At 37.0% G+C, this 21970-nt stretch overlaps 1 protein-coding gene across 4 annotated transcripts in view; it reads left to right on the top strand.

Moving 5' to 3' along the window:
* The window catches only part of LOC145663896 (uncharacterized), a 77453-nt gene that overhangs the window by 36025 nt on the left and 19458 nt on the right, over positions 1-21970 (top strand). For all 4 annotated transcript variants that reach the window (XM_081730062.1, XM_081730063.1, XM_081730064.1 and 1 more), the window contains exons 4-7: positions 8052-8167; positions 9457-9547; positions 12814-12992; positions 21495-21605. In XM_081730062.1, coding sequence (XP_081586188.1) covers positions 8052-8167; positions 9457-9547; positions 12814-12992; positions 21495-21605 — 497 coding nt within the window. The remainder of the gene's footprint in view (positions 1-8051; positions 8168-9456; positions 9548-12813; positions 12993-21494; positions 21606-21970) is intronic.

Below are 21970 nucleotides of genomic sequence, written 5' to 3' on the forward strand. Positions count from 1 at the left end.
ACACACGCGCGTTTTATGATCCACTTCTACTCTGTCTAAAATGGTGGAATTTTTCCATTCGCGCCAGCCGTTTTAGCTCCCCACTAGTAAAACTTCATATGTTAAATGAAAAAGCAGTGTTGCCAATTCAGCAGGCATTTCTCTTGGGTCCTCACCATACCAATAAAATAACATTATTGGTACACGGATTCGAGGTTTCCTCACATAAGTGTGCTCGTTCACCGTGTCACATCTGCCTGCGTGCGCGTACGTTTCGGTTGAGCAGCCTGGTGAATTGGCAACGATGCATTTTCATTTAACATAGGGCACCTTACCAATGTGGAATCCAAACAGCTGGTGCAATTGAAAGAATTGAAAACCACATATTTCTCTCTCTATTTTTTTATTTTTATTTTTTTTTTTTTAATTTTTTAAATATTTTTTCTTCACTCATAACCAAGTTGGCCTGTGACCCCAGACTTTTGATACACCCGGTATAATTTACTTAAGACTTATTTACAGAATTGCTATAGTCAAAGGTGATTGGCATCAACAATCTTCTGTAACCTTTTTCATTAATCAACTTCATACGCTCCAGTTAAATCAGTGACTTTTTTTTGGGAGGATTTAGGAAGCATATATTCCGGCCTTTCCTATTGCAAAGAAGTGCGCTGGCTACCTGCTCGACAGTTCTGTAAAGATTCCGTAACTTGAGAGATGAAATTAATTCGATTCCCGGTGGAACACTCGGTCGAAAATGTGTAAGATATTTTTTCAGGCCAACCATTCTGAGTAAGGCTTTCCTTATTCACACCAAGCAAATGCCCGGATGGTGCCAAATAAATAAGTCACAGGCTGGTTCCTTTCTTCCCTTTCCTTGGATAGTGTGATCACCGAGGGACGTCATGACGGGCTATAGCACGGCCAACAAGAGATGGTCTCTGACGTTTCTTACCACATGCAGTGGGACATTGCAGCCCCTACTTTGATACCAGTGTTACCAACCACGATCACTCTGTCTTATACCATTAATTAAATTGCCACTACAGTTGCACCGAAAAAAACCTTGACACGCGAGTAGTGGCAATGTCACTGCGAGCTGTCAGAGACGTTCTTACTGGACGCACTATAACATGGCCATAGATGCCAAAAGCCCAGAAATCTAATTAATAATCCTAATCCTAGTGAAGGGCTAACATGGCCATAGATGCCGAAAGCCCAGAAATCTAATTCCTAATCCTAACCCTAGTGAAGGGCTAACATGGTCATAGATGCCGAAAGCCCAGAAATCTAATTCCTAATCCTAATCCTAGTGAAGGGCTAACATGGCCATAGATGCCGAAAGCCCAGAAATCTAATTCCTAATCCTAATCTTAGTGAAGGGCTAACATGGCCATAGATGCCGAAAGCCCAGAAATCTAATTCCTAATCCTAATCCTAGTGAAGGGCTAACATGGCCATAGATGCCAAAAGCCCAGAAATCTAATTAATAATCCTACTCCTTGAGAGATGAAATTCGCTACTGTTTGGAAATCAAAGTTCAAAACACTAGCTTACTGACTGATCCTTTGTGGTTACAAGATCTTTCTTTTATAGTTGATATTACGAAATATGTATCATATTTGAATTTGAAACTGCAAGGAAAAAAATATAATTATTATGAACATGAATGATCAGATGAAAACATTCAGACGCAAGTTATAGCTCTGGGAGAAGCAGTTACAGAACGAAGACTTTGACATACTCTCGAGCTTGTGCTAGATAGAAAAGTTCAAAAGAGTTGTTTTGTACAGAAGGTATGCCGAGAAACTTCACCGTTTGAAAACTGAATTCGAAGAATGGTTCCGCGGTATCAGATACATCGAAGGTAAACTCTCCCTGTTTTGTGCCCCTTTTTCCATCAGCACTGAGGAAGTGGCAGCCCATTTACAGATGGAATTAATGTAATTTCAATGCGACTCAATTCTTTAAAAAAAAAAAAAAAAAAAAAAAAAAAAAAAAATCCAGCGAAGTATCTCCGAATTGTACAAATACTTGCCTGTGCGGATCCCAGAAACTTGCACATTTGCAGCGTACGTGATTTCTATGTTCGATAACATGTATCAGTGAACAATTTTTCTCACTTATGAAAAGGAAGAAGTTCCCAGGGAAATCCAGGCTAATAGACATTCATCTGGCCTCTGTTTTAAAAGTTGCTAATGTGAGCAGCACGTCTCGGTCTTCGAACATCCGAAAGCTGGTTACAGGGAAAATGATGCTCGATGTTGGGGATGAAACAATAGCTATTCATCTACTTTTACGGGTGCTTAAATTGAAATTAAGATTCAACTAAGCTGTGTCATCAAAATAAAAAGATTGGGAATGTTACTCAAATGTGAGCAGACACGTTTGGGATCAGACGACGCCCGTTTCAGATCACTTAAAATGAAAATGATTCTCCATGGTCTCTGCTTGGCTTCTTGTTGCCCCTTCTGGTCGTCTTCTACCTCGAAGGCGTGTCGGTTCCAATGTGTCTGATTAATTTAGCCTAAAGTTGGCAACTTCTCAGATTCGCGATGTAGCTCGAAAAGCGGGAGCTACGCTGACAGACCGTTTGCAAGAAAGAAAGTCTATCCTACGGGTTTCTCACGTATCTTTTCCTAGCCACTGGGCTAGAATCTGCGAAAAATTGAAACTAAAAGTCAGTAATCTACTGGAATTATAATTGTCTGTGACAATTCTTCTCTGCTAATTCATTCCCTCTTTCCAGTTTGACCTGGGCTTTTAAAGATTCAAATTGCTCGTGTTGATGATGAGTTGGGCTTCGTTTCGACAGGCGCTGTGACGTCAGAGATAGGTTAGATCATCCGGAAAGGAACACTCTCAGCGTTTATTACATAAAATATACACTAACATCAGGGTTTGCCCAAGTGGGCCCAGCCCGAAAAAACCCACCGGGTTTTTTCGGGTTGGACCCACCTGAAAAAACCCATCTTAAAACCCACCTGGGTTTTTGACTTTTTTGTTAGTGTATTATTGGTACAATCCGGGGCAAAAAACCTGCAACATGAGCATATAAGTTTATTGTGAAATGACGAAGTCTTTTGCTCCAAAATAAGTGTGCACGGGAAAAGGTTGAGATTTATCCCGGCGTGATTCGTTCCACTTAGACGTTATGTTCGTTCCCTGTGCTGTTAGGCGTAGTTTCACAATAAACTTACATCCCATGTTGCAGGTTTTTTGCCGCGGATTGTACAACTAAGGTGATCACATTGAAAGTTATTTTTATCAGATTTTAAACTTTCTTTGGGCGAATTATATGCTTTCATGTTAAGATAGACAACAATAAACATAAGACCTTTATAAAGCTCTAAATGCACTGAATAAATAAATAAAACCCTCACCTTAGCTTAGATAATTGTAGAACAGATTAATGTGTGGATTATGCTTATAGCCTATTTGAAGTAAAGCAAGCGATTGTATATTTTAGAAAATATTTTCCATGAATAGTGTGTTTCCTGACTCGGCACCGCCGAGGGACGTTATCCCTCATACGTTGACGGGTTTAATGTCATAGGTGCCGGTACTAACAGTAAATATGTAAATACATTAGTAAAACTATTATTTCTTACCTTTGATGGTAACAAAAGTATTCAGTAAAATTTGGTTTTCCAACAACAACAGTTAAGTTCAGTCATTTGTTGCTAGCCTTCAAATAAGCATTCTGTAGAATCAACACTAGCAATAACGTAAAAATTCTTGTCAAAATTAAGAAGCTTAATGCTCGGAGCTCCGAAGACTACGTAACGCTTACTATTTCAAGTGCTGCATTCAAACTTCAGTATTAATGGAAGTTTCGATGTATAGTAAAGCAAGCTGCATTTTCAGGGAAAACCCATCGTGAAAGAAGTGTTCGGGAAATTCCCGCAATTGAACCCACAAAGCATCGAAAGTGAATACTTCAACAATAAAACTATTTATTTTACGCTGGAGGATATTTCATTTCATTTTAGACATTTTGAAACATTTACTTTATAAAATATGAATTATAGGCTTATCTTTGTTAATTGTTTTAAATTAATTTTCGGAAAAGAACGGTCTTGCAACAAGTGCTCGGGTAATTCCCGTAATTGAATGCACAAAGCATCGAAAGTGAACTTCAACAATAAGACCATTTATTTTAAGTTGAAAAATATTTAAGATATTTTGATGAATTATGTCTTCGTTTTACATTAATATAGCTATTTGGTATTCATATTTGGCGAACGTCACTGAGGCTCCTAGGATGATTCGATCTACATTTGTTCGTTTGTCTGCCTTTACCACACAGTGTTCAACTTTCGGTCTTTTAAATTTTCAGGATACAAACCAGAGACACTCTAAATTTTCTGTTTAGATTCTGGCAGCATACCAACGTAAAATTACAAAATGGCGCGCTTTTTTTAAAAAAAAAAAAAAAAAAATAGCTTATATCCACTGGCGAAAATCCCGGAGGGATGATGGGGACATATCCTTTACAATCTTGGAACTGTCCCCCTCAATAATCCGATTGGAAATGTGTCTTTTAGGAAGAAATGTGATGATTTGTGTCCAACTGTCACAAAGGAAAGTGAGATGAAATCGATACCTCCCAGAATAAGCCTCAAATCTGACCGCCTCACAATGTTGAAGACAATTCTGCTCCCTGCCCATGTTGTCCCGGAGTCCCACACAGGGGACATAAAATATGACGATATTATTATTACTTTACAACTTTAAAATCAGACTGGCAACATTGAAAACTGTTAACAGGGAATTATCATATTCGGATCATCCCTTCGGGCCGCGGTGGCTCAGTGGTAGAGCGTTCACCTCTGGTGCTTGGGGTCCCGGGTTCAATCCCAGCCCCCGCCAAGTGAACTTTGTGATGGACAAACACCGTGTGCGTGGGTTTTCTCGGGGTTCTCCCGTTTCCTCCCACTTTCTTCATTCCACCATTTCATTCATCACTCATCATCACCGTCTCCTTTAGCCTAACCGGCATAACCGTGGGACGTAAAACTTAAAGATTTCATTTCATTTTTTCGGATCATCCCTTGTAAACAGTTTTCAATGTTGCCAGTCGGATTTTAAAGTTATAAAGCAATAATAATATATTTTATGTCCCCTGTGGCGGACGCCGAGTCTGACATGGGTAATCCTCCCCAGCATTGTTTTTCGCCTTCATAAATTTTTTGCACATCGCATATTAGATATATATATATATATAATATACCGTCTTACCCATCTCCCCAATGTTGAAGACATTTGCGCCGCTGCTGATATCACGCTACAAAGCGCAATTTTAGGTCTTTCAAGCTGAAATTTTCAAAGTAGAAGCACAAGGGACTAAATTAACTGTATATATTTTGGCGGTATAAAATTTCAAAATGGCGGCCATTTTTCAAAATAGCGGGCATCCATGCTACAAGGTGCAATTTTCGGACTTTTTAAGTTGATATTTTGAGGGTAGAAGCACAAGACCTTCTAAATTTGCTGTATAGATTTTTTCGGTGATCCAATATAAAATTTCAAAATGGCGGCAGTTTTTTCAAAACAGCAGTGAATAGAAAGTTGTTGCAAGTTGTGACAATGACACTCATAAAATGTAAATCATATTTTAAGATTTTTACCCCAAAGAGATTGAAATATTTCGAAAAAACCCAATTAAACCCGAAAAAACCAATAAAACCCGAAAATACCCGAAAAAACCCACATGGGCCCAGGTGGGTTGGGTTTTTTCAAAAATACCCGGGTTTTTTCAAACCCTGACTAACATACTTCGTTACATGATAATGCATACAAACACATTTTCAGTCCAAACATTAGAAGGCGGAAGACAGCGTAACCTGAATTCTCAGAGATGAATTCATTAGTAAGACTTAATCTTCCGTGTTCGTTATTTTAAACACAAACAAAACAGCTTTATGTAATTGAAAGCGAAAAAAATAACACTATCACAATATATCGGTACATCCCTATTTTACACCACTACCCGAATCTCCTTACGTTCCTTCTGTTTTTAAAGAACCAGAGAGTTAGGTAAGATTTTTATGTTATTTACTCTTTCTTTTTTTTTCCCCTTACGACCTACATTTTTTTATACTGGTGACTTATTTGACCTATTACTTGAGATACTGACTTTGACACACCTAATGTAGGAATATCATACTTACTTCCGAAAACAATCTGAAGCCCTGACAATGACCACAGGATTTTAGGCAGATATTGTTTCGAACATGATTTAACGCAACTTAGGTAATAAGTTTCATTTTCGTTTGACGTTTGTATCCTTTTTAATAGCTTCTACGTATTATTTGCATTGCTTGTCTATCCTTAGCAGATTTAATAGAATAGTTACTTTATAACTGTTTTCTTCCTTTTAAAGCAGATCTTTGACCGAAGGAAATAAATTTGTCAATAATTCGAATTTCTAGTGCCTGAAGCTTCGATCTTAATTCATCTGAGATTATTTGTAAGGAGAGATAGATCCTACGGACTCTATTTAAGGTGCCATTTTGATATATTTACATAATCTTACACCATAATCAAATGAAAGCTCAGTGTATTCTACAGAATGTGTAAGAAGGTTGTAGCTGGCAATTTGCTTTTAGCCTTTCGGTTATGTTGAAATTTAGACCTTTCAAACAAAATATAGGTACAGGTGCTTTTTTGACAATGTCACTTACTGTCTTCTTTTGAACTGACTAGGAATGCTTTCAAAGTTGAACCTTGAATCTAGGGACAGCCTATATATTTCCTAAAAGGGTTTGTCGAGCAAGTTCCAAAACAGGTTTCAGATCCTCGCCTGGAAGTGACTTCGCCGCTTCAGGGGTGGAAATATATAGAACAGCTTGACCTGTACGTCCTCCTATATCAAAGTGCTCCGCATGACTAGTAGATTAAGAATATCATATGCACCACTCAATTATATCCTATATCAAGGTAATAAAAAAAAAAAAAAAAAAATATTATTTCACTATAAATTAGTGGACGTATAAAGTTGAGAAAAGCATCCATAATATCCAGTCAACAGCAAATCATTTGAAAAAATGAAATGAAATCTTAAGTTCTACGTCCCATGGTTATGCCGGCTAGGCTAAAGGAGACTGTGATTATGATAAATGAATGAAATGATGGAGTGAAGAAAGTGGAAGGAAACGGGAGAACCCCGAGAAAACCCACGCATATGGTGTTTGTCCACCACAAAGTTCACTTGACAGGAGCTGGGATCGAACCCGGGACCCCAAGCAAGTCATTTGGTATCACAGCTAATCTGACCCATTGTTATGGTTAGATGTGACACGTTCGGTGTATTTCAATTTCTATATTTTCCTCGATTTCATCTATATACGTTGTCTGCTCATCTAGACGAGTTGTTTGATAGGTCACACGGTACACAGACATCCAATAGATTTCGAGTTACTGATTAGGTGAAAACTAGTCATGGTGGTAATTTGAGCTCATTTACTCGATCCGAACAGCTCTTTCTTTGTAGCCATATAAACCCGATTGGTCATCCTTCAGGGTTTAAGTTCTCTGGCTACGACAAGGGAGGTAATGAGAGCAAAGTAGGCTCCGGCTGGATGTTGTTTCCCGGAGCTTGGCTTTAGTTTTTGGCTGTTGTGAGAGCCATGCAACTCTCACATCACAGTCCTGGCAAGATTTTGCTACCAGGGCTTGGCCTTTGTTTTTAAGGTGCGAGGGCCACGTAATACACTTTTTCGAAGTTACTGCAAGTTGGACATACACGAACCTTTCATATAAGGATGCGACTCATCCGAACAAGGAATTGAAAGCTGTTTTGCAACTTGCTAGACAAATCCTTTCAGAAAATATATAGGGTTTCCCCAGATTCAAGGTTCAGCTTTGGAAGCATCCCTATTGAGACATACTGAAAAGTGAACATAAATCTGAAAACGTGTATAGAAAACTGTTTCTAACTTGTAATTTTAATCATTACGTTAAACATAAGAAAAAGGTTATATAGAGGCATTAATATTACATATGCTTGCTCTAAACTTTAAAAATGTGTTTACATAAAAAGCAATTTTTGTCTTCTCTTCTTACTAAAGGCGAGAGCAAATAATGAGCTACTGGAATGTGGTTGTTGTTTCGACGATGAATGTCTAACCGAAGATATGGCTGCGTGCACTGATGGGCATTTATTCTGTAAATCATGCATCCGAAGGTATGTATTGATTCAATATTCACAACTCACTCACTCACTTACTCTCTCTCTCTTTGCTTCGTTCTTTCTTTTTCTTTTTTGCTTTCTTTCTTTCGTTTTTTCTTCCTCTTTAGTTTTTCTTCCTTTCCTTTATTGCTCCTTCATTCTTTCTTGCTTTTTTCGTTCTTTCTTTCTTTCATTCTTGCTTGCTTGCTTTCTTTCGTTCTTTATTTCTTCCTTTCTTTCTTGCTTTCTTTCGTTCTTCCTTTCGTCCTTCCTTCGTTTGTTTCTTCCTTTCTTGCTTGCTTTCTTTCTTGCTTCCATTCTTTCTTTCTCTTTCTTTCTTTTGGGGAAGGAAGAATAACTTTTAATGTTAATAATTGAATGAAATGTTAATTAAGTACTAATATACAATATAGTTTTGTATCATTAAATGTCAAGCTGAGGTAAATACTCAATAATGAAACTAATAATTACAGTTATTTAAAAACATTAATCATCAATTCTACGTAATGTACTCAGGAATCACGAATTGCATGCAAAAAGATGCATGCTTCTTTTTTCCAAATACGTAGAAGAAGGGTTTTCGTTTACAGTAGCATGACTAAATATAATGAAAGAATGTGTTAAGAGATGTCACTTGTAGTGACCTTACAACTTTAGACCTGTTTAATCATCTAAAGAAAACAGAACACTCGAAGGTATTAAAAGGAGATCAAGTTTCAGAGTCTATTAGAAACACAAAATTAAATTATAAGGTGGTCTATTCCATTAAGGTTGACTAGTATCAGATACTTGACACCTGAAACGGAAAGGAAACCAACACACTATTCACCCACTATATACAGTTCTACATTTAGTTGGACGAAGATATTGGATGATAGACTTCTTTAAATATTTTTATTTATTTTTATTTATTTATTTATTTATTTATTTATTTTTATTGATGCTCCCATGTACTTAATTCTTGTTAATTTTCATGTTTACTATTTCGTCCGTAATAATTGCTGAGGGGCTTTCCAAAGTTTTCAGAATCCAGATATAGTTCAGTTTGTTGCTGAAAGTAAACATAAATTACGATAATTCGACCAATCTTTATTATTTCCACGTATAGTTATATTTGCTTAATTCATAAACTGATAAATTAAGGTAACGTTGGACTTATTTCTCAGCGATTTTCTGCCTAAAATAATCTCTTCACACATCACTGAAACCAGCTCAATTATGTACTACTTAAGATAATATGTTATTAGACTCATGTAACTTGCTTTGGATGCCTTTGTATATTTACAAAACATTTCTCGTTTCAGTGGTGCTGAAGTACAAATTGGTGATGGCAAAACGGTGTTTCCGTGCCTAGGACCGGATTGTGATGCTGAATTTAGTCTTAGTACTCTTCAGGTAAACACTTTTATTTAGTAACATATTATTATGTATAGTTATCATGTGTTGACTAAAGAAGCTAGTTAATTATAAAAGGACACAAAGAAAAAAATGAGTATCTTACTAGTTTTATGTGCAGTATGGTTTCATTTTTTATTTATTTATTTTTTTTTTATTATAGCATATACAGGGTGTTTCAAAGCAACACAGATAACGTTTGGGAAGTGATTCCTGACACCAACATAAGACAAAAAATATAGAGCAACGTGGGTGCGCAAATGCTTCCCTTCGGAGTTATAGCCTGCCGAAAACGAAAAAAATGAAATATAAAGGTCCATAGCTTCAATACAATGGGACATACCGTAGTCGGGTCAAGACTTTACTTAGGAACTACTATATGGCCTCTCCAAATATCCAAGTTTCAGAATCCTGCAGTACTTCCGCAACAACTTTATAGAGATATTTGATGAGTACTTCATATTACATGGCCGTACTCTCTCTATAAAAATTGTTGCGTGAGTACCTGAGGATTCTGAAACATATATTTTTGGATAGAGCATATGTTAGTTCCTAAGTGAAGTCTTGATCCGACTACGGTAAGTCTCATAGTATTGAAGCTATGGACCTTTAAAATTCATTTCTTCATGTTTTCGGCAGCCTATAACTCCGAAAGGAAGCATTTGTGCATCCATGGTGGTCTATACTTTTTGTCTTAACTTGGTGTGGTGGTAAGTAACTTTTTGTCTAAACTTGACCTCCCAAACGTTGTCGGTGTCATTTTGAAACACCCTGTATAACTAGGTGAAGCTGGTGATCTCACTGCTGCTTTATAATCTCATTTTACTCCCTTTTGCCAAAGATAACTCAGTGAGAGAGGGTTATCTCTGGTGCAAAGTGGCCTAATTAGATCCTAGGCCACTTAAGATTGCAGTGGACATCATCATGCCTCTGATTTAGCTCGGATTTCTTCAGTTTTATCCCACCACCTTCAGTTCATCAAAGTCGAGATATTCTTTATTAACGCGATTTTGAGAAGAAAGTTGCAGTTATCAACGAAATAAATGCATTGTTACGAATTTAAACAATTAGTAATTATTTTCTACCTTGATTGCAAGTATATATAACGATAAGTTGCCAGTAACAAGTATCATTATTTGAAATTAATTTTACTCTCCTCTATGTTTCTTGTAATAGCTTTTAAATATCTCGAAAAACAGCGCATGAAAACACAAACATGACTGATTTGGTAGCACATAAAGTGTGAAAAAGTAAATGACTGGACCGAACTCAGACCCAGGATCTTCGTCATACTGTGCCAGTACGTTAACCACTACACTACCCAGTCCAGCTCCCAGAATAGCTATATATTCTCTCACTTCTGAAGTCGTTGCTCTACACTCAGACCACATGATTTGTACCACAGCTTAGCTGCTGTGCGTGGACAATCTAGTCCATATATTCTAGAATGTATGGCTGTTCTGCGAGGCGGAGTGGGTAGCGTAATAGTTAACGCATCGCCACAGTATGCTGAAGACTGCGAGTTTTCCCGGTCTAGTCATTCATTTTTTCACTCTTTATGTATTATTGAATCTGCACCTACAGAGAATCTAATGCGGAAAAAAAAAAAACGATTGTTCCCTCCTTTCATTAATATATGACTGATTTGGTATTTAAATGGCAATGTTTGTTTCTTTTAAATTGATGTCTGTACGTATATATAAGAAACTGAAATTCCTTGAAAGTATACAACAAAATAATTATAGTTAGATCATGAGTATAAAATACCATAGATGCATCTGTAATAGTGTTGTATATCATACTATTAGCATTTTCCTTATACCATTGCTACTATCCTTAAAAAAATCTTGATACCCAACCATATCAAGAATTTTTTAAGAGCGGTAAAACATTTGGATTCTACTACCATGAAATGTGAGCTAGAATCTGTCAAACTGCTACGGTTTTTTGCTACAAATTAATAATCAGAGAATAATTCGTGCACTTTCCTAATATCTTGTATCTTTCTTTGTCGAAATTGTCTCATTATTAGAAACATGTTCGTGAATAGTAAAATTAAATGTGCTTGATAATGAATAAAAGAAAATAGTTTCAGATCACACGAATTATTAATCTGAAATATATATATATATATGGGGGCGGATCCAGGATATGATCAAGGGAGGGGCTAAACCGTATTTTGCCGTTTTATCCATTGTAAAGCAGGATTGAAGTCCATTGTATCCAGTGTATACCCGAGCGTCAAGGGGGGGGGGGCTATAGCCCCCCTTGGATCCGCCACTATATATATATATATATATATATATATATATATATGCGAGGGCGGACGCAGAAATAACCGGAATCGTATTCCTGCGCATGCCGTACTTGTAGTACGAGGTTTGCGCCGCTAGGGCGTTGTGAGAGGACCTCTCCTGAGTCAGTATGCCAAGTGGCGTCAACCGAAAGCGACGCGTGTGGTTTCTCTGGCAGTTCTGAGTGTATGTCTGTAGTGTAGTCGTGACATGAAAAAATGACAGATTCTCACGAACAACGTGCGACTGTGAAGTTTGTTTCTTACTCGACAACAGCGCAGCAGAAACTGAGATGAGATCACGGATTTTGGCGATGTTGTCCTCGGTTCGCGCGCTGGAAGAATGACAGTACTGGCCTTATCTTCAGTGGTCATTTCCCCCCGTTTTAAAGCGAGCAAATCATTCGTAAACTTGCGTTTTACTGAAATCTGTTCTTTGTAAACTGTTTGCATCATCTTAACAGTTTCTGCTATTTTCTTGCCGAGTAAAAAACAAAACTTCATAGCCGCACGTTGTTTGTGAGGATTTGTCATTTCTTTGTGTCATGAGTACACTACAGACATACATACAGAACTGCCAGAGAAACCACACGCGTCGTCGTCAGTTGAAGCCACTTGCTATACTGACACAGAACAGGTCTTTCCACATCGTCCTAACGGTACAACCTCGTACACCTTGCGCAGGAGTACGTTTCCGGTTAATTTTGGGTCCTCCGTCGTATATCCAAGTTATCTTTCGACAAATATCGGTTATTCGTCTCTTTAATTCAGTTAAATTGCTGTAAATATTATCGCTCCTTAATGACATTCATAGGAAAAAGAGGAGAAATGTCCTGCCATCTATTTGAAATGGTAGAGTCTTTGCACCCACCTTAAATAATTCTTGAAGAAAGAATTGCTGGAAAATCAACTTGTCTTGAACTGTGATTTTTAAATATGAAATTGAGTTAATCGAGAACTTTTGTCTTTGCAGAGTGTTCTAAAACCAACAGTATTTTCACGAGCTGTGCAGCGGCGACAGTTGGAGGAAGTAAAAGCTGCAGGCATAGAAGATCTAGAAATGTGTCCGTTTTGTGATTTCGCCACCATTCTTCCACACGGAGATAATGTTTTCAGGTGTCAAAATCCTGAGTGTATGAGAGATTCCTGTAGGTAAGGATTCACTTTTTTACTTGCACCCTAGTTGGAAAGTGAAGTCATTGTAGTAAATCTGGGATGTAGTGTAGTAATTTAGTTCCTATTTGCAAGGGTTTTAATTGTTTTCTGTACACAAATCAAATCTGTATCCAAGAGATTTGTATTGGGGTAAGGGCTAGAACTACCTCTCAAAAATATCTAAATACAAACTTAATATTACAGGGTGTATATCGGTCACGAAAGTCACGAAATGAGAAAATGGTCATGAAAGTCAAGGAAAGGTCATGAAATGTAGCTTTTGGGTCACGAATTTTTTTTATCTGTACAAATATAAGTACAGACTGGAAAATTTCGTTCTATAAAACGTAAAAATTTAACAACAATGTTTATAGTCGGCTTTAGACGCTACCAAATCGCAAGCAAAGCATGCTACTATCGCATGCATGAAAACTCAGTTTAATTCGCACCCAAATTCGCACTTGAGAATGTTACAAAATTTAATGGTTTGGTAAAGGAAAGGTCACGAAATTTCATTTTGGAATTTTAGTAGACACCCTGTATTAGGTTTAAAAAGTAGTAACCCTTTTGCGTACGAGTTTGCGTTAGTGTTCCAGATCTTAGAATATATGAGTCGCAGCGGATCAGGTTTAACGTAATTTGACAGCTAAGAGTTGGAGCTAATAGATGTGCAAACACTGTTGGATTCTTGTAAACAGATGTAAGATATTGTGCCGTGGAGATAAACGAACATTTCACAAAAGTGCGTTATGTTTTATAATTTTATTTCGATGAAGGCCTAAATGCAGCATAGACCCGTGAACCAATTTATGCTCTTTATGGGCAAAATACGTTATGCCAAAGCAACAGCCAAAAGAGATTCCGTCGCTTTCCTTCTGGAAATTTCGAAGTCCAAGATGCTCCTCACAGTGGGTGACCAATCACATCAAAGTGGGTGATATTCCGGCAAAAGTCGAGCAAGACCGGTATGTAAGCAATCCTGACTCGCCCATGATCTAATTATCCTTCACCAAATAGTGTTTCACTATTTGAAGAAAGGTGACTACAGAAGAAAAGCTCGATGCTTTTGTGCCGTATGATCTAACTCCAAAAATGTACTCGATCGAATTTCTATCCGCGAATCTCTACTGAAATATAACGAACTCAAACCATGTTGGAAGCTGTTGATCACAAGTAGTGACAGGTGACTAACTTATGACAACAGTGTGCTAAAAGATCGTGCGTGAAGTGAGAGGCTCTACAGGCTGGGAAACTCGACACTGACGCCCAGAAAGGTTATGCTGTGCTTGTGGTGGGATCAGAAGGGCATCGGGGAACACAAGCGGTTGCCGCCGAGCAGAACAATAGACTGGGACCTGTAATGTTGACAGCTCGAGTTCACATAGAAATTCAAAAGAAACGGCTGGAAATGGTCAATAAAAAGGGTATCGTATACCACGCTGACAACGTCAGACCGCATACATCTTTAATGGCCGTTAGAAGTTGAGAGAACTAACTGGGAGGGTTCTAATGAATCTACCATGTAGCCTGACCTGGCTATATCAGACTGTCATTTGTTTGAGTCTCTGCTGATCTCCCTGAATTTAGTTAAATTAGTTTTAAATGAGGTATGTGAAAATCACGTGTCACAATTTTTTGACCGGAAATAACAGGAGCGACTGAGTTATGGTGTTCCCGAGAAAATGGCAGAACATGGAACAAAATGGTGCGTGTGTGGTTTGATAATGTTATTTTCAAATCACAATAAATGTATTCCCAATTTTGATATCCGAAGACTCAATAATTTTTAGACAACCTAATATAAATTGCAGGACATAGGTTGTTGTAGTGTGTGTCTTAATACATCGATTCCCAAGGTATTGTAGTCATATTGCTTTTTTTAAAAGTGAGATTCAAAGCATTAGTCTCCACTTAACACCCATATACCGTAGTTGCAGAATACAGTGTGTCCGTAAAATAATGGTGAATGTTTCTGTAAAATAATGGCAAACTAAAGAGAAACTCTCGAATTATCTTACTGATTCAGTAGACTTCGATTGTGCTCCGTTAATTGCTCTGCAAACGTCAAGACGATAGACAGTCTCTTGTATTCACTTTCTCAATATCACTCTCATGTTCCATAATGGATATGTAGAGGTTCAGTACACTGTATATTAACATTGATCTAATGTGCTCATCCAGAAGCATGAAACGTTGTTTCATTACTGAAAATATACTTGCTTAAAAAATGTTCACCGTGCTGTAATGTATACAGAATAACTAGCCAAGTCAAATCTTTCAATTTTGTCGTGTGGATAAAGTTTTTGTTATAGTATAACGTAACCGTTTTTCTTAACACATTTTCAACAGTTTAGGAATGTCTAACTCACTAGAACACTTCCGCACTGATTTCTTCCAACCACACAAGAAACTTGTTCGCACAGTTTCAATCGTTTCATCAGAAACCGATGCCTTCCTGAACGTATTTACCTCTTTGCCTTCCTGAACGTATTTACTTCTTTGGCCTTCAAGCCTGTTGGCGTCTGCTCGTAAACCTTTGCATACATAAACTTGGAGAGTTTCTCGTTAATTTGACGTATAGTTCATCTCTCTACCATTCTTTGTTGCAAAACTATGACTATTTAAAAGCTCACTATTATTTTATAGACATATTGTAGTAGTAGTGACATTGATAATGGGTGGTATTTCATGAGAGTGTATTAATCATAGCTAATGAACTTCATTCCAACATTTTATTATTTTTAATTTTACTTCACTGACTAGTAAGGCAACATATCTGAAAATTATTTCAGTTTTTATACCCCACACATCTACTGTCTAAAAAGAAACATTATTATATTCACATACCAAAATGTCACTTGGAAGTTTCATATTTCGTTAATGTGTCCTTTATTTCACTACATAAATTCCACACAAAAAGATACTTACACAGAGAAAATAAAGTAATACATTTGAGAATAAATTCAGAGTTAAGTATTGTACATTCACAATTTGTTACAACGCGTATTCTTTAAAAATATAAAGTTACGTCTGCGAAATTAAAAATATCACTTGAAGGTTTCATTTCATGTTATACGGATTTCTTTAAAAAGTAAAAAATAAAACAGAATGAATTGAAAGTAAGTATTGCAGATTCATAGTTTTGTCACACCTCATTTGTACGAGGCGTATTCAGAAGTCAAGTTTTCGTAAGGTGGTAAGGACAAAGAAGGCACAATGACCTTGAAACCCTTTTGTCACAGGTACAGCATAGTTGATACTAGTTTTCAATATTTTCACTATTGAAATTCAGACACTTGTCATGCCGCGGGATATCGTAAAAATAAGCCGCCTGAGAGTAGAACCAGTGTTAGTTGCTTCGGCATCCACCTGGCATACATTTTCTTGAAACTCTGCGTCTGCCAGTTTCGTGCAACAGAGATCGGGAAATCTGCGGATACTGACTGCTGAGTAAATTGGCGGCCATCTCACGTGGCAGAGAACTTTTAAGAATCTGGCCCAGCAGCACATTCTGGAGAACGTCACAACAGCTGAACTCAGCAGTCAGTTCGCATATATTTACCGATCCCTGTTGCACGTAAATGTCACAACACATTTGGGTTTCAAGAAATTGTGCGCCATGTGGATGCCGGAGCTGCTGACACTAGTTTCACTCCCAGGCATTTGACCTCTACAGCATCGGAGTACAAAAGTTGATCCTACGGTATGACAAATATTTGAGATCAGGTGGTAAATATGTTGAAAAGTAATGTTACCTGTGTTGTATGTGTGGCAATAAATTTTCAAGGTTAGTATGTCTTCTTTCTGCTTACTTAAATATTTGGACTCGCCTCGTTTATCTAATATTCAGTCATTTTAGTTTTTAATTTATTATTTTAAAAAAAAATTGTTTATTAATTTATAATTTTAATTTATTCCTACGGTCTCCTGCATTTTAACCGACTTACGCGTTCCGTTAGGACTGTCTTTTTAATCATCTCAGCTTTCAGCTTGGTTCTAGTATCACTTGACCCTTTTCCACCTGGATATTTCACAGCTACCTTTCAGCTATTTAGTTCTCTTTCTTCCTACTTTATCTTCCTATCTGATGAAGCGTTTAACGAGCGTACTAATAGAATACATTTTCCATGGTACATAATTTATATGTGCTGTCTTTACACGAATATGAGCAACGTTTAAAAAATAAAATTCTTGATGAGAAAAATATACACCAAACCGTGGAATTGACGAAACAGGGTAGGAAGGAGAATGAGTAGTGGGACGTTTTTGATTTTTCTGTGTCACTATAAGCAAAGAGAACAAAAATGATACAAGGGCAGTGAATGTAAAGTTGTATTGTCGAATGTTAAACTTTTCAGTTCATAATTTTAAAAAATCTGTGAATTCCCTTCTCTTAAGGAAGGATAAAGATATTAGTGGCCCATGAAGCATCTTTCGTCTTACCAGATTATTGATTACCTATGAATGAACACACACCTAATTAGTAACCCTTGTTACTTTCTAATATATACTGTAGAAATTAACAAGGGTTACTAATATTTCTAGTACCGCTATATAGAATATTTAATTCTAGTTTCTCTATGTTATTTTTATTATGTACTGCATTCTTCCTACATAGACGTTATTTTCGTTTCTTCTCTTGTATTTTATTCCATTTATGTTTGGTAATTCTAACTATTTCCCTTACTTAAGTAGCATATTCATTTTTATATGGTTAGAATTATTTCCTTTTGTAATTATTTATATTTTTTGTGTATGTTTTTTTTAAAAAAAGAAAAAATAATGTATGCGCGTGGTTAAGTGCTCGGAAAAGGCTGCAGAGCCTTAACTTCGCCATGTAAAAGAAGTCATAAATAAATAAAAAATACTGCATATAAGTGCAAGCATAGTATTTTTCAGAGTGTATAGAAATATTACTGTAATTCTTATTTGGAAATATACCCCTAACACGTCACTGGTTTTGTGGCCAATCATGAGCCGTCGTTGATTTGGTAATTGCGTGAATTTTTTATAGTAGTGTTATAGAAAGTGCTGATATCCGTATAATTGACGGATTATCGTAGTTTGCACTTACATGTGAAATATAATCTCAGGTAGGTGTCCTCCATTACCCGTATGGGCCTCACAGATACGGGTTCTGAGTAGCACATGATTCATGACAATGGTCAACACTTATGGTCCGAGTTTCCGTATTTCTGCACAAATATTTTCTTTGGGGCTGTCTGAAGGATAAAGTGTATGTGAACAAACCACAAATAGTACAGCAGCTTAAGGACAATATTTGTGCAGAAATAAGGGTCTTGGACAGAAATGCTGACCCCTGTCCATGAATCATGTGCTGCACAGGACCCGTATCTGTGAGGCCTATAATGGCGGACACCTACATAAGGGTATATTCCAGACATAAGTGTAAACAATCTCCCATTTTTGGTCTTTAAGTCTGTGAAATGTCAGTGAAAACTAATAATAAATAAAAAACAAAGTTATACCCCCTTCGTGGCTTTTGTCCTACCCTGTGTACAGAGTCTGCCAGAAAAATGTATACACTGTTTAAGAAAAAGAACTATATATCATATTTGTTAAAAAAGAACTATATATCATATTTGTTAATTACATTTAATTATTCAAACATGTGTTACAAACCTTCAATTAAGCATATGTTACATTAGATGTCCAAAATGTTAGCGTGGGGCCACGGTCGCTCAGTGGTAGAGCGTTCACCTCTGGTGCTTGGGGTCCCGGGTTCGATCCCAGCACCCACCAATTAAACTTTGTGGTGGACAAACATCGTGTGCGTGGGTTTCCTCGGGGTTCTCCCGTTTCCTCCCACTTTCTTCATTCCACCATTTCATTCATTACTCATCATCACCGTCTCCTTTAGCCTAACCGGCATAACCGTGGGACGTAAAACTAAAATATTTCATTTTTTTTTTTCAAAATGTTAGCCATTGTTTAGGACGCTTGAGAACCTTCGCCAAAAGATTAGAGAGGCATGTGCACCGATCTCCATTGATACATTGACCATTGTAGCTGCAGCGACCGCTCGTCGTTCCATGGCGCCTCAAACTTGTTAACAATGCGTTTGATTGTTATGCGGGTTGGTGGTTCAGTACCAAACCCCCCTCCCCACTGACACCCTGCTCTTCGATGGCATTCCCAAACCTGATAAAACACTTCAAAACGTACTTACGCTGCTTGAACGTCAAGCGAGCTCGTGCCATTTTCTTATCTCGCTAACCGTGCTTACAGTACCGACATCTGTTGAGCGGAAAACCGTACTACAACATAGTTTTAACTAAAAACAACGTCGACATCTGTTGGGCAAAAATCCATACTACAACATACTTAAATTTCAGAACAACTGTCAATGCCAGTATTCTCATACAGGATGACGAAGAGTGTATACATTTTTCTGGCGAACACTGTATATATTAAAAACTAATCCCCAATGCGGGAATGGAAAATTATTTACTTACGAGTAAGTAGTGAAAACATATCCACAGACACGAAAAAGTACAGACATTCCTCGACTAGCGTAAATAGATCGGATCGTTAAAGTGTTTTTTTTACGTAAATCGAAATTTACGTATGTCGAAATTTTTACTATAACCTACAATTTGTCGCAAATGAAAAATTACCAAAAAATATTGTTTTATAGTACTACAGCAAATCAAAAACTCAGTTACATAATATGTTTCATAAGCAGGATACATAACCTTAAATTATGACAACGCCTATAATTAAGAGATCGCCAATAGTTAATTAGTTCACGTCTCCCTCACTAGATGACTCTCAAAATAGAATATTTAAAAAGGGTCTTTTTCTGATAATCGGCCCTTGATCCAGATTGGTTCGCGATTGGCCAAAAAAGGTTACCCTTGACCTAAAGCTACCTCAAAAAAATTTTGACCCCCTCCCCTTCCGCATTATCGTATCATACATGCTCAAAATTGAACATTTTTAAATTTTGATTGGGGTGCTCCAAAAATTTTGAAAGTTTCACAGATTGTACAGATTGCAGATACTATCTAGATGCAAATGTGCAATTTTATTCAAAACTATCGATTAGTATTTTCTTTATTTTTTTGCGTGTTGAAAATTCCAAAAAATTGTAGAAAAAAATTTCGGGGGGACACGTTTCTGATTTTTTGGTTAAAAAGTTTGTTATACGCTTATGTATAACATACTGTATATTTTTTTCGGGGCCTGAAAGTAATGGCAACATTGTCAAAAAGAAATAAAACTGAAAACAAACGTGTTTTTCGCACAGCTTTTCCATCATGTTAGGGCCCTCAAGGTGAGGAACCCCCTTAAACAATCCTTTTGCCAAAGTTCACAATTTTCATTTCTCTTGTGTCCCTTCTGCTTCTGTCGTTTTTCGGCTGCTTCGATTGTGTTCATTTCGAAACAGAAACACCAAATATATCTCCGCAAGTGCTTCCACATCGCCCGACTTGCATAACAAAGTTACACACAACTCGCGGTAGAGAGCGCCACTCTGTGCGACCAGTGATTATCGTACAAAACAACTGATAGTTACGAGGAACCGACGCGAGGTTTTAACTTTGCAAGAGTCGGTTGAAGTGGAAGCACTGTAACAGAGAGATAGTTGGTGTTTTTATTCCGAAATGGACAGAATCGAAGCAGCCAAAGAACGACACAAGCAAAAGGGACGCAAAAGAAAGGAAAATTGTAAACTTTGGCAAAGAATTGTTTGAAGAGGCTTACACCCTGAGGGCCCTAAAATGGTGGGAAAAGTGCGAAAAACACGTTTGTCTTCAGTTTTATTTCTTTTTGACAATGTTGCCATCACTTTCAGGCTCCGAGAAAAATATATGTTGTACATAAGTGTATAACAAATTTTTTAGCCAAAAAATCAGGAACGTGTCCCTCCCCAAAAAAATTCTACAATTTTTTGGAAATTTTCAACACGCAAAAAAATAAAGAGAATACTAATCGGTAGTTTTGAAAAAAAGTACACATTTGCATCTAGATAATATCTACAATCTGTGAAACTTTCAAAACTTTCAAAATTGTTGGACCACCCCCGCCAAAATTTTAAAATGTTCAATTTTGAGCATGTATTATACGATAATTCGGAAAGGGGAGGGGGTAGGGGATCAAACATTTTTTTGAGGTAGTTTTAGGTCAACGGTAACCTCTTGGGTGAATAGCAACCCAATTTGGATCAAGGGCCGATTTCATTAACTTACTAGGAAAGACCCTTTAATACTACTCCTTACTTTAGATATAAGTACCGTTTGTAAATTGTACTTATATCAGAAATTTCATGTCTGTCGAGTGTGATAACTCAGGCTCGGGGTCGGTCTATACAAAAGGAAACGCTTCATTACAGAGGGAGGAAAGGAGAGGAAATTATTAAAGAATATACAAAGTAGCGGTGAAACGTAAGTAAAATTCTATTTGTGCACATTTTATTGTTTTATATCCTATTGTTTTCACTATTAGTTCACTTATTTTTTGTTATGACAATTCTAGGTTATGTAAAGAACCAAATCATATTCCTTTAAAATGTGATGAGGTAGAAAAGGCAGATGAAGTCAAACTAAGAACCTACATTGAGGATAAAATGACTGAAGCTCTTGTGAGGTGAGTACTTTCTTTACACAAAGCAACATTAGGGAAATCTATTAAATTAAAATCATCTCATTAATCATACAACATAGTTGTGTTCACATTTTGCTTTCGAGTTTTTTTTTGAGACCTAAAGTTCTGATTGTAGCACATCAGCAACGTTAAGATATACAGAGTGTCGCAAAAATTCATGCTTGTAATGAGTATTGAAATGTTACAGATTTAGCATATGCATTGTTGAATAAGAAAAATATATTATAGATGTTGTTTTACGTGTGGAAACATTACGGCAACAAAAGTTTAAATTGATTCTATAGTGCTGCCAAACTGTCTTGAGCCGTGGCAAAAATGCGAACTAAACTCACACCCTCGACACATCC

This window comes from Thermobia domestica, chromosome 11, assembly GCF_964235325.1.
Source record: "Thermobia domestica chromosome 11, izTheDome1.hap1.1, whole genome shotgun sequence".
In the NCBI taxonomy this organism is placed as follows: Eukaryota; Metazoa; Arthropoda; class Insecta; order Zygentoma; family Lepismatidae; genus Thermobia; species Thermobia domestica.